At 57.8% G+C, this 12621-nt stretch overlaps 2 protein-coding genes across 3 annotated transcripts; both read left to right on the top strand.

Annotated features, from left to right (window-relative positions):
- The first annotated feature begins 1814 nt into the window (after positions 1-1814).
- Positions 1815-8687, top strand: LOC134395533 (transmembrane protein 176B-like). The gene is made up of 7 exons (XM_063121700.1): positions 1815-1912; positions 5378-5645; positions 6008-6139; positions 6443-6496; positions 6738-6971; positions 7456-7566; positions 8330-8687. Exons 2-7 carry the CDS (start codon positions 5397-5399, stop codon positions 8414-8416), a joined length of 867 nt encoding a protein of 288 aa, XP_062977770.1. The 5' UTR covers positions 1815-1912; positions 5378-5396; the 3' UTR covers positions 8417-8687.
- Positions 8688-11057: 2370 nt separating this feature from the next.
- MRPS12 (mitochondrial ribosomal protein S12) lies at positions 11058-12621 on the top strand. Of its 2 annotated transcripts, none has more exons than XM_063121711.1 (2): positions 11058-11296; positions 12095-12621. In XM_063121711.1, exons 1-2 carry the CDS (start codon positions 11248-11250, stop codon positions 12496-12498), a joined length of 453 nt encoding a protein of 150 aa, XP_062977781.1. In that variant the 5' UTR covers positions 11058-11247; the 3' UTR covers positions 12499-12621. The 2 variants fall into 2 exon arrangements, with proteins under 2 accessions (XP_062977781.1, XP_062977787.1); XM_063121717.1 differs by having other exon boundaries at positions 11058-11300; positions 12102-12621.

Below are 12621 nucleotides of genomic sequence, written 5' to 3'. Positions count from 1 at the left end.
AACGGAGAGCTGCCGCCTCGTGGCCCGGGCCGGCTCTTCCGGGTGGGTGTGCAAGGATGGAGCTGGACTCGGCGCCAGCCCCGGCGGGGGTTCTGCCTCCCTCCCTGCCTGTCTCCCTCCGCGCGCCGGGGGGGACGGGGGGGGGGCCTGTGGCCACGAGGAAGCCGGGGACGGGCCCAGTGCCAGATCTACACTGAGCAGGATATAACACTTTGAAAACGTTTTGAAGACTGTATAGGGAGTGTGTCCTGGGCCTCAACAGTTGTTACTATTGTTATAAACCGTTTTAAAGCAGTAGTGTAGATCCTGCCCGGGAAGCGTCCCCAGAAAGGGACAGGAGCAGGCAGAAGTAACATCTGGGCCTGCTCCTCTTGGACTCTTCCCCCCCCCCACAGGGCAAACTGCCATCTTGGCCCTGTGGGGAAGAAGAAAGACCGAGGGGACAGGAGCAGGCAGAAGTAACATCGGGGCCTGCTCCTCTTGGACTCTCTCTCTCTCTCTCTCTCTCTCTCTCTTCCCTCCCTCCCTCCTTGACTCCTTTTCCTTGTGTGTCATGTCTTTATTAGACTGTAAGCCTGAGGGCAGAGACTGTCTTTTTTTCTAAGTGTAAGCCGCTCCGAGAGCCATTTTTGGCTGAGGAGCGGGGTATAAGTATGATAAATAAATAAATAAATAAATAAATATTTTAACCATTTTTTAACCAGTGACCACAACTTCCATCAGCCCCAACAGAGCTAACATAAAGACTGATCTCTTCCGGCAGGGCTACCCAGCTGAATTTTAAGATGCCTTTTTTAATGTTGAGCTGCTTTTAATGATGCACTGGTTTTAAACGTTTGAATTAGTTTTAGGTACTTTGTGGTATTTTTAATTGTGTTGTACCCCGCCTCGATCCAGAGGGAGAGGCGGGTATTTCGTTGTTTATTCGTTCAGTCGCTTCCGACTCTTCGTGACTTCATGGACCAGCCCACGCCAGAGCTTTCTGTCGGCAGTTGCCACCCCTAGCTCCCCCAAGGTCAAGTCTGTCACCTCCAGAATATCATCCATCCATCTTGCCCTTGGCTCCTCTTCCTTTTGCCTTCCACTTACCCTAGCATCAGCCTCCTCTCCAGGGTATCCTGTCTTCTCATTATGTGGCCAAAGTACTTCAGTTTTGCCTTTAATATAATTCCCTCAAGTGAGCAGTCTGGCTTTATTTCCTGGAGTATGGACTGGTTGGATCTTCTTGCAGTCCAAGGCACTCTCAGAATTTTCCTCCAACAAATAAATAATTTATTATTATTATTATTATTATTATTATTATTATTATTATTATTATTATTATTAACAACATCTGGAGGGCCACAAGTCGTCACCCCCCCGTGGCTGGGATGCTAACCAGATGTTGCCAGAAGGCTGCACACAATGCAAATAACAACATGCTCTATTCCTAAACCCTCATTCTGAAAGTAGGGAGATGTCATCCAAAGTCTCTGCTTGATCACACAGCAAAAAGAAATAACGGCTCTATTTTGCATCTATGCCAAGGTGTGGAATCTCTCCTTTTTTGTTTTTATTAAAACTTTGTATACTGTATTCTAGTGTTTTTTAATCTTTATAAACCGCCCAGAGAGTTTCAACTGTGGGGTGGTATAGAAATACTAATACTAATGTGCGCGTGTGTGTGTTTTCCTTTGCATTTTCCTGTTAAGGTTCTGAGCTGGATCCGCGTGCAGGCTTAGTGAGGTGCACAAAAATGCCAGGAAAGGATTTACTCACTTCAGGCTCTTGATGATGATGCCCAGCTGGCTGGCTTCCCAGTTTAGATGGATAAAAAGGCCTTGCAGCGTGTCGTCAGCCAGCTGCAGTTTATGGACCCCACCTGGCTGCGTCCACAAGGAAGTAGTTCCCAGCAACATCCATCTTCTCCCAGGTTTGTCTGCGCTGTGGCAGTGGGTAAGCCACTTCTGCATCCCTGACTGGGGGCTTATTTGGGGTGGGGGGAACAGACAGAGCACTGAGGCATGGCAAGACTTTTGATCAAACTGCTAGGAGCAAGCGCAGGTGCGAAGGACCAAACGAGACAGGGCTGTGATCAGACATCCTGCATCTCTGTGGGCAGGGTGGTGGTGGTGGTCTGTGTGTGAGAGAGAGATGTTGGGGAAGGGGTGAGCCCTTTCCCTCTTCACTATAATCCGGATGTCAGGGCCACACCCACCCCAAAAAACAAGAGGGCGTTCCACAGAGAACACGGGTGGGGTAGCTCTCAGCTTCAAGGAAATCGCTCTGGTTAATTTCCCCTTAAACCTGCTTCTCCTCCTCTGAGTTTGACTGATTAAAGGCGTGGCTTTTATAAAAATGTGAGGTTTGTGCCTGTGTTTGTGAGTGAAAAATCCAGAGGTGGAATGTGTGAACATCTGTCGGCTGATTTATGTGAGCTCTTGCAGAGTGAGTGAGGGGGAAGTTGTTGAGTAATCTTAAATTCAAAGAAGCCTTTTGTGGCATCATAAGAACTAGAACAGAAACTTTTGTTAATGAGATGGACAAAGAAAGGCAATGCAGAGTGGGCTCTGGCCCTAGGAACCCTCTGCCACAAGAAACCTGCTCATCTTTTAAGGTGCCACCAAACGATTCCGTGCCGCTTCTCCTGCAGCAGGGTCCCAGGACTGCCCCACGTAGCAACCAGCCATCTTGCTTTGCTTCTCTGGATAAATATTTGTCCTCTCTCTGCTCGCTGCAGACTTTGGACTCGGTTGTGGTGGGTTGTAAACACACCTTCAGAAGAGGAACAACTGGCATTTTACAGCCCCTTAAGCTTCCGCAGGGCAGGGCAGCACCAGCGTCTCTTTGGAACAAGGCGGAAGCCGCCATGAAAGAAAGCCCAGCCTGGCAGGCAGCCTATCTGGTGGGGGTTGAAGGCTTTGTGAGGGGAAGAGAGCCAGGACTCATTCAGAGAAGAATAGACCCAGAAGTGGCCTTTTGCAGTGGAAGAGAAACAGCCAGTTTTGCTCATTCAGAAAGTGGTAACTTGTTAGCGGCCTTGGTTGTTTTTCGCTTCAGAGAAAGCTAGAAGGGACACCACGTTCCTTCCTGGCAGAACCAAAGGGGAGTGGGGTAGGATATCTCAGTTGCTGGAGGGGTGTCTTCTGTACCCCCAAGATTTAGGTCGTCCAGCTGCAGTTGCTTTGGCAACTAAGGGTAGACGTGCTCCATGATCAGGGGTCTGGAAACAAAGCCCTATGAAGAGAGACTGAAAGAACTGGGCATGTTGAGCCTGGAGAAGAGAATCATAGAATAGCAGAGTTGGAAGGGGCCTACAAGGCCATTGAGTCCAACCCCCTGCTCAATGCAGGAATCCACCCTAAAGCATCCCCGACAGATGCTTGTCCAGCTGCCTCTCCAGGATTTAACCCTCTCCCCCCTCCCTCCCAATGATGGACAACCAGTGCCCAAGACCAGGGCTGACAAGTCCTAGGATATGGCTGGCACCTATGGATTTAAACTGGATTTCGAACACTTGCCCCTCCCTGGTGCATCCCAATCAATCAACCAATCAATAACAGTTACCACAAACTGCCCTGGAAGTCCAACACAGGCCATAGCACTCTTCAAATACTTAAAAGGTTGTCACACGGAGGAGGGCCAGGATCTCTTCTCGATCCTCCCAGAGTGCAGGACATGGAATAACAGGCTCAAGTTAAAGGAAGCCAGATTCCAGCTGGACTTCAGGAAAAACTTCCTGACTGTTAGAGCAGTGCGACAATGGAATCAGTTACCTAGGGAGGTTGTGGGCTCTCCCACACTAGAGGCCTTCAAGAGGCAGCTGGACAACCACCTGTCAGGGATGCTTTAGGGTGGATTCCTGCATTGAGCAGGGGGTTGGACTCGATGGCCTTGTAGGCCCCTTCCAACTCTGCTATTCTATGATTCTATGATTCTGTGTTGAATCGAACGGAGCCTCTCCCCACAGGCACGAGAGGGAGGTCTCCCTACAAGGCAGCCCCTGTCCTCACCACCCCAGGCTGCCCACACGTGCGAGAGGCCGGCGACGCCACACATGGCCCAGCCAGCGCGCGCCATGGATCCTCCAGTTTTGAAGAGCGCCCCTGTCCCACGCACTCTGGCTTGCTCAGAGGAGTCAGGCATGGCGGGGCCAGTGCCCAGCGCAAGCAATGGCTGGCTAATAAGCCACGCTGAAATGAATGTGCGTGGAGCCCCTGGGCCAAAGTGGAACTGGCAAGGTGAGACCATGTCCCGCATTGCACTGGAACAAAGGAGCCATCCAAAGAACTGGGGGTGGGGGGAGAGAGCAGTGAGATTGGCCTCTGTGACTTCATTTCTATTTCATACTCACATGAAATCCCCCCTCCCTGCTTGGCAAGAGATTCTTGACAAAAAGTTCTTAATTCAGATCCACAGAGCCCCGAGCAAAGATTTTGCTCAAAGCTTTAAGCTTCCTTTGTATACTGTCAAATCTTAATGGCTACAGAGTCATTTCAGGAAGTGTCCTTCTCCCCCCCCCCCCACGCCCCCCAATCCCAAACTGACAAAGTGGGCAGAGTCAGACATTGGCTGCCATGAGACAGCGAGAGGGAGGACCGTGCAGGAGACGCCTGGAGCGTTGTCCCTGGATGCTTTGCTGTCATCGGAGCTCTTTTTGGCATTTTTGTATTGTATTGCTTTGATCAATTTTACTTTCGTTCTGCAAGCCATCTTGAGCCCCCTCTTTTGGTAGAAAGGCAGGGGTACGAAAGAAAGAAATAAAAACGTAACGCTGCCGCTGCTTCCTTGAGGTCGGCTGAGATGCCGCTCGTCTGCTCTCTGCTGATGGCTGTGGGTGTTGCTCTGCTCAGGGATCGGTAAACGGGAGGGGCCCTGGGCCTGGGCCTGCCCTTCTGAGCTGCTGTTGGTCCAGGACTGCCCTGTGCGTCTGCTGGGCACCACAACGCCACTTCCACCTGTGCATGTGCCATGGAGCAGACTGTCCCAAATGCACTGCCAAGGGAGGTCTGTGCTGCAGGTGTCGTCTACCGCAACTGGGGAACCCTGGGAACCGTAGTCTTCTCCCTGGGGAAGCTTGGGAAATGTAGTCCTATGAGGGGGAGCCATGGATTGCTTGGCAAAGAATTCTCACCACCCTCACCCCAGAGCCTTTGGGGGAAGCCACAACCATTAGGCTGGGATCAATGTGGCTCCTGCTGTAGGGTAGGTCTGCCCCACATCTCTGCAGGGCTCTCTGTCCAAGGAAATTCTCTTCCGCAAAATCCCAGCCTTTGGGAAAGGTGTGCATGTCGGGGAGTGTGTTAGTGGCGTCCCCCCACCCATTCTTCCCCCACGCATTGTCTTTCACAAGGATCTCAGCCCCTCCCCCTGCTCCCTCCCCTCTGCCCCCCTCCAGGTGAAGCATCTCACTCTCGATGGGCTCGCAAGGAGAGGGCACCATGTCACACAGCGTCGTGAAGGTCAACGGGACCGAGGTGGCCACCGAGGGCCCAGGCCAGACGGTGGTCAACGTCCACATCAGCCAGGAGTCCTCGCTCGCCTACCTCTTCAAGGCCGTGGCAGCCATGAGGTGCCCCAAGCCAGCCTCCAAGGCCCAGGAGTTCTCGCCCGCTGCCACTCCCCGTGCCAGGACCGGATGCAGCGGGGAGCAGAAAGTGCTGGGGGTAAAGGCCGTGGGCCACGCGAGGGAGCGATGTGGGGAGGTTGAGCCCCCAGGGAAGAGGAGCTGGGGGCACACACAGCCAGGACTGGGTGACTGTGTGGACCAGGAATTCCGTGCACGCACAGAGACGTCTCCTCTTCTGCCTGCGACAGAGCGGAGTGCTGGCGTTCAAAACAGGGGCTGGCTCGGAGCCGTGGATTAAAGGAAGCCCCCTGCCTGGCAGCTCCAGGGCTTTTTCTTCCCTGGGTGGGGGGGGGGGAGCGTGGAAGCAGGGGGAATTGCAGGGGGGTACCTGGCTTGCTCACTGGGAGGCAAGCAAGAGCCCAGCTCCAGCATTGGACTTCTTTCCCCATTTACTTCCAGGCGGCCCAGATCCTGCTTGGGCTGATGTGCATCGCCCTGGGCGTGGTGATCAGCCTGGGGCTGGGGCCCTATTCAAGCTACTACGAAGACCGCTTAATATATAACGGAGCCCCTTTCTGGATGGGGAGCGTGGTGAGTCGTGGGGAATCCCTGGGACCAGGCAGGCAGCCACCGTTTCTGCCCGGCTCAGTTGGGAGAGAACCTCAAACAAGCTCCCTCTGTTCCAAGTTCAACCATCTCCCACTTTGGTTGACTTGGCGTGGCCTCAACTGAACCCACAGAAAGACTGTGCTGAGTGGTCGGCACATCTAGGCCGCAATCCTTTGCGCACTTACCCGTGAGGAGGTCACTCAGTCCCAGTGAGCTGGAGAGGGGCCAGGGAGGGGGTGGCTGTGCCCAGGCGGGGGCTACTCACACTGCCCTTTCCTCCCTCAGTGCATCCTAGCTGGCACCTTCTCTGTGGTGGGCGAGAGACGCAGCGGTGGCTGGGTAAGTCAGGGGGAACCTGGGTGGGGGTGGGAGTGGGGGTGGAGAGAGACCCCTGCTTCTGGGGTCTGCTCCATCGCAGGTTGTTCCGTGGAGACCAGCCCTCCCTTTTCACCTTGAAGCCTGCTTGTGGTCATATCCCTGAACGGCCGGGGGGCTGGAGGGTCCGTGGTCCCCCCAGAGACACTGGGGGCCTCGCTTTCTTAGGGTGTGTGTGTGTGTGTGTTTTCCCTCTGGCACCCAGGTCCACCTGGCCACGTTCTTCAACCTGGCCAGTGTCGTGGCTGGCGCGGTGGCCTTGGCCCTAGGCGTGGCTTCTGTTCCCAACATGAGAGACAAGCCCTACTACATTGATCGGCTCTGCCAGAAGAGCAGACAGTATTACAATTCATGGGAGGTCCCCTCAAGCCCCAGCCCCAGTAAGAGTTATGACGCCTGGAGAGTGGAGGATTGCAAGAAGATGATGTGGCAGCTGATAGTGAGTGGATCCTTGTCCCCTGTCGTCAAGGGCGGGACTGCAAATTGTGGGGGACGGGAGCAAAGAGCTGGGACGGGAGAGGCTCACGGGGGGCGGAGACAGGGGCGGATGTGCATTGCAACCTGCACGCCACATGGCCTCCTAAGAGCCCTGCGAGGTGGGCGATGCCAAGTAGGGGTTGAGGAGCAGGACTGGGCGAGCAGAGGATGAGCAGAGCGTGGAGAGCCAGAGCACAGGCGGCAGCCGCAGAGGAGAGGGACGCTGGTGGGGGTGGTAGGCCGGAAGGTCTAGGGGGCCACAAGCTGCCCACCCCTGTCCCACGTGGCGGAGGCTCTGAGCCTCCTGGGCCCAGAGCTGCCCCACAGCGAGGGCTCCGTGGCGCTCTCCAGGGTGGCGCGCAAGGGGAATTGGGGCGGGCGTGTGTCTGCCCCACCCCATCCTCTCCCTGATCCGAGCACAACCTCCGCCCCACGTTTCTCCCCAGACCATTGCCAACAGTGTCCGGCTGCTGCTGCTGATCGTCTCCGTCGCTGCTCTCGGAATCGCCATCTTCTGCCTGGGATACGGCCTTCGAGTCCTGTGTCGCTCCGTCCGGGTACTTAGCGAAGATCAGGGCAAGAGGAGCGGGCACGTGTGGGACCCCTCAGGACCAGGCAGCTGGGCCCTGAGCCAGAGCCCTCTTGGGTGCTGGGACGGGCCTTGCGATCCATCGTAGGGAGGGAGGAGGGCAAAGGAGGCGCAGGGAAGCGGAGTTTGTTCCCACAGCTTAGTAAGCATCTAATAAGCATTTAGGAGCAGCGGCAGCAGCAGGAAAAGCAAGTTGCACAGCACTGTGCTGAGCAGGCCAGTGCTGAGGGCTGCACCCTTACTTGTGAGCAAGTCCACGGAACTCACTGGCACTTACTTCTGAGGAAACGCTGAGCCGTTCTTTTTCGCGCCCAATCCACGAGCAGAGGAGTGAGCCTTTGTGCATAACCCCCTGAGGCGGTCAGTTCTGCTTCTGGCCACCATCGCTCCGTCACGGTGGCGCTGCAAAGTCCCCCTTCCTGTGGGGATGAATTGGAAGCGGAGGAACTGGGAACGGGGCCCAGCTGGTCTGGGTCTGCAGAAGAGAGTGAGGGGCAGCCCGTGCCCGGGGGCTCCATAGTGGGAGGGGGTCCTCGGGGTGGGCACTTCCTAGGCTGCCCCTCCGCCCGTGGGACACCCGAGGAGCCGCTTCCGCCCTTGATCAGTGCCCCTCCCCACCCCCGTAGATGCCCCCAGGCCGCAGCAGCCGCTGCACCCCAATTCCCTCTGCCCGCTTCCGCCTCTTCTCCAGGCACTGAGCCGGCTCTGCTCTTTCTTCCTCCTCCTTGCAGGCTGGATGTGAGGACTACGTGGCGATCACAGACCCGGAAGCGCCCCCTTCCTACGAGGATCCGGAGAAAGAGGGGGACGCTGCCTGAGCAGGGCGGTGCTTGCCTGCCAGTGGGAAGGTGCCAGCCCCCGGCCCCATCCTGCCCCTTGCTCTCTCACGTGCCTTCTGTGCTTTGCTGCCTGCAAAGACGCCTCACGCTTGTGAAGGAGCGGCCTGCCCTGGCGGCCTTTGCTGAGCCACTCTCCTGAGCCCTGGTTTGGCCCCGGCACCTATCTGGGGCCCCCTCCTGAATGGAAAACGCTGGTTGCGCTTGCAGTTGCCGCCGTCAGTAATAAAGGCTCTTGCTGCTTATATTATTATTCTGGTATTTATTACATTTGTATACCGCCCCCATAGCCAAAGCTCTCTGGGCGGTTTACATAATATTTATTGCATTAATTCATGGAAGCATTCTCTTGGATTCCAGTCTACGTGGCAGATGGTCCTGTCACTCTGCTGCATAAGCTTGAAAGCAAAGACACACACACACACACCTGGTGCTTGTGGGCGTCCATGTGGGTGGGCACCCAGGGTACCCCCCCTCCTCAACAGGGTGGAAGGAGCCGCCCCCTTCCTTCCAGGGCCTGGGCTGGAGTTGCTCGCAGAGGGGGCAAAAGGCATCTCTTCATGGCGCAACAGACAGCCAGACTTTCATAGAATCACAGAATAGCAGAGCCGGAAGGGGCCTACAAGGCCATCGAGTCTAACCCGCTGCTCAATGCAGGAATCCACCCTAAAGCATCCCTGACAGATGGTTGTCCAGCTGCCTCTTGAAGGCCTCTAGTGTGGGAGAGCCCACAACCTCTCTAGGTAACTGGTTCCATTGTCATACTGCTTTAACAGTCAGGACGTTTTTCCTGATGTCCAGCTGGAATCTGGCTTCCTTTAACTTGAGCCCGTTATTCCATGTCCTGCACTCTGGGAGGATCGAGAAGAGATCCTGGCCCTCCTCTGTGTGACAACCTTTTAAGTATTTGAAGAGTGCTATCATGTCTCCCCTCAATCTTCTCTTCTCCAGGCTAAACATGCCCAGTTCTTTCAGTGTCTCTTCATAGGGCTTTGTTTCCAGACCCCTGATCATCCTGGTTGCCCTCCTCTGAACACGCTACAGCTTGTCTGCGTCCTTCTTGAATTGTGGAGCCCAGAACTGGATGCAATCCTCTAGAGGAGGCCTAACCAGGGCCGAATAGAGAGGAACCAGGACCTCACGTGATTTGGAAGCTATACTTCTATTAATGCAGCCCAAAATAGCATTTGCCTTTCTTGCAGCCACATCACACTGTTGGCTCATATTCAGCTTGCGATCTACAACAATTCCAAGATCCTTCTCGTTTGTAGTATTGCTGAGCCAAGTATCCCCCATCTTGTAACTGTGCATTTGGTTTCTATTCCCTAAATGTAGAACTTGGCATTTATCCCTATTAAATTTCAGCTTGGAGTTTGATTGTTCAGCTTGGAGTCTGCCTTTTTTAGAGCAGCCATACACTCGGTTGACATTTTCACGGAGCTGTCCACTACAACCCCAAGATCTCTTTCTGACCATGCCCACGCTGCCTAGGGAATCTCTCTGGGCTGGTGGTGCTTGGTTTCATGCGTCACCACTCCAGGTCTGCTTGGTACCTCTTTGGGGGCCAAATTGAAGTGCCTTAAGATGAGCGACGGCCCACCCCAGGGTGGAGCCAGCAAGTGAAGGGCGCTAGCATCCCCCCAGCCCTTCTGTCTCCCTCCTGTTCACAGGGTATGAGCCACCCACCCACTCCGTCTTCCAGGGTATGAGCCGCCCACCCACTCCGTCTTCCAGGGTATGAGCTATCCCACCCAATTTTGTGTCATCTGCGCCTCCTCGTGCAAATCATCACTTTCTCATGCTGTTCCTTATCTCTGGAGTTCTGTAGAACATAAAAGCAAAGGCTGGCATTCTGAGCCATCGTCCCTCCGCATCCAAATCGATGCCATGCAGGGTCAGCGTCCCAACACATCCAGCCTGGGTCGGATCCATGTCGCCCCATAGCTCAGGGGGTGGCGTGGGGCTTCCCCCACAGGAACCACAGGCTTCGGTTCCCGTGGAAACCGTCTAGGCCCAATCCCCGGGGCTGGGGCGTGGCCTCTCCCAGAAGGCTCGTCTCTGTGGTCCTCGGGGAGGCACAGAGCAGGAAGAGCCGCGCCCCTAGAGCGGCCGAACCCTTCAGTGCTCTCCGACAAAAGTACTCTAGCGCGCAGGTCAAACCCCGCCTTGGCTCCCGGGAGCACTTCCGGCAGCGACTGGCGCGGGTTCCTGCCCTCAGTGGCAATGGCCGCCATAGGCCGCCTCTTGCTCTAGAGCCGCACAGGAGAAGCGGCGCCGGCCGTCAGTTCCGCGGCCCTTTTTTCATCTTTAGGGCATAGAAGCGGAGGGGGAGGCGCGACTTCCGGCCCCATCCTTTGCAGGCTGGTCGCGCCCTGTTCTACGGGCTTCACTGGGCCTGGAGTCTTTAGGCGCCGCCTTCAGGCCTTCCCTGACCGCCCCTTCCGCTTCCGCTCCTGCACGTAACGGAGCTCGACGTCGCCGGCCACGTTCCACGAGGAATGACTGCGATTGATCCAATGAAAAGCGTCGATGGGACGTCCCCCCCGCCCGCTCTCCCAATCAGAAGACTCGCCCGTCGAGTGGCGCTTTCCGTGGCCAACCAGAAGAGGCAGCGGGACCGTCTCACTCCCGCCCATCAGAGGCCGGAATGGCGGCGCTGAGCTGAGGTGAGTCTCCTGCTGTGGCTCGGCGCCCCGTCAGGCCGCCGTTCGGCCGGTGAAGCGCTCTCACGAGGCAGCCGCCGCTCTTGGCCCCTCTCGCTCTCCCCCCACCCCTCAGGTCCCGCCGGGTGCGTCGCTGCCGCTGCGGAGAGGATGGCCTGCGCGGGACTGCTGAGGGCGCTGGCGGCGCCTCTGCGCTGGGGTAGGTGGCCGGGCGGGGCTCCACCATATGCCCCCTCAGGGTCTGGGGGCGTCGAGGGCCTCAGGGGCTGCGCTGGGGTGGGGGTGGGGGTGGGGCGGGCGAAGGCCCCAGGGCCTGGGTGGGGGTCGTAGGGGTGGGCGGGGCTCCACCATATGCCCCCTCAGGGTCTGGGGGCGTCGAGGGCCTCAGGGGCTGCGCTGTGGTGGGGGTGGGGGTGGGGCGGGTGAAGGCCCCAGGGCCTAGGTGGGGGTCGTAGGGGTGGGCGGGGCTCCACCATATGCCCCCTCAGGGTCTGGTAGCGTCGAGGGCCTCAGGGGCTGTGCTGGGGTGGGGGTGGGGCGGGCGAAGGCCCCAGGGCCTGGGTGGGGGTCGTAGGGGTGGGCGGGGCTCCACCATATGCCCCCTCAGGGTCTGGGGGCGTCGAGGGCCTCAGGGGCTGCGCTGGGGTGGGGGTGGGGGTGGGGCGGGCGAAGGCCCCAGGGCCTGGGTGGGGGTCGTAGGGGTGGGCGGGGCTCCACCATATGCCCCCTCAGGGTTTGGGGGCGTCGAGGGCCTCAGGGGCTGTGCTGGGGTGGGGGGTCGTGGGGCTGAGCGGGGGCTCAACTGCGCCCCCTCAGGGTCTGGTGGGTCGAGGGCCTCAGGGCCTGGGTGGGAGGTCGTGGGGGGGGCCTCCACTATATGCCCTCTCAGGGCCTGGGGTGGGGCAGGCGAGGGCTTCAGGGCCTGGGCGGGGGGGGGGGGTGTCGAGGGGCTCCTTCCCTGCCTTCCTCCCACCGGCTCACCCTTGTCCTCCGCCAGGCAGCAGCAGCAGCGCCGCCACCCTGATCCCCCCTCGGCCCTTCCTGCCGCCACCCGGTGCCACCGCGATGTCGACGCTGAACCAGATGCACCGGCTAGGCCGCCCCAAGCGCCCTCCGGCCAAGCCGGGCCCGACAGGCGGGCGCCCTCAGCTGAAGGGCGTGGTGCTGAAGACCATGATCCGCAAGCCCAAGAAGCCCAACTCGGCCAACCGCAAGTGCGCACGCGTGCGGCTCAGCACGGGCAAGGAGGTCATCTGCTTCATCCCCGGCGAGGGCCACAACCTGCAGGAGCACCACATCGTGTTGGTGGAGGGCGGCCGCACCCAGGACCTGCCGGGCGTCAAGCTCAAGGTCGTGCGCGGCAAGTACGACTGCGCCCACGTGCAGAAGAAGAAGGCGTGAGCAGGAGCAGCAGGAGGCAGCCCGGCCAGCGGAAGGGCTGAACCCAGAGCCTGCCAGGGGCGCAGGAAGACTGCGGGGTTCTGAATAAAAGCGTGCCCTGGGGGCAGAGCCTCCCTATGCCGA

Source organism: Elgaria multicarinata, chromosome 1 (assembly GCF_023053635.1).
Source record: "Elgaria multicarinata webbii isolate HBS135686 ecotype San Diego chromosome 1, rElgMul1.1.pri, whole genome shotgun sequence".
Classification (NCBI taxonomy): Eukaryota; Metazoa; Chordata; class Lepidosauria; order Squamata; family Anguidae; genus Elgaria; species Elgaria multicarinata.
The sequence above is the reverse complement of the archived record's forward strand: the minus strand, read 5'-3'. Positions and strand labels throughout refer to the sequence as shown.

Excerpts from the sequence above, each read along its gene's own strand:
- MRPS12 (XM_063121711.1), top strand. The coding sequence starts at position 11,248 with ATGGCCTGCGCGGGACTGCTGAGGGCGCTGGCGGCGCCTCTGCGCTGG. Across the intron at positions 11,297-12,094 it reads GGCGGCGCCTCTGCGCTGGG|GCAGCAGCAGCAGCGCCGCC; the intron begins GTAGGTGGCCGG and ends GTCCTCCGCCAG.
- LOC134395533 (XM_063121700.1), top strand. The coding sequence starts at position 5,397 with ATGGGCTCGCAAGGAGAGGGCACCATGTCACACAGCGTCGTGAAGGTC. Across the intron at positions 5,646-6,007 it reads GGGAGCAGAAAGTGCTGGGG|GCGGCCCAGATCCTGCTTGG; the intron begins GTAAAGGCCGTG and ends ATTTACTTCCAG. Across the intron at positions 6,972-7,455 it reads AGATGATGTGGCAGCTGATA|ACCATTGCCAACAGTGTCCG; the intron begins GTGAGTGGATCC and ends GTTTCTCCCCAG.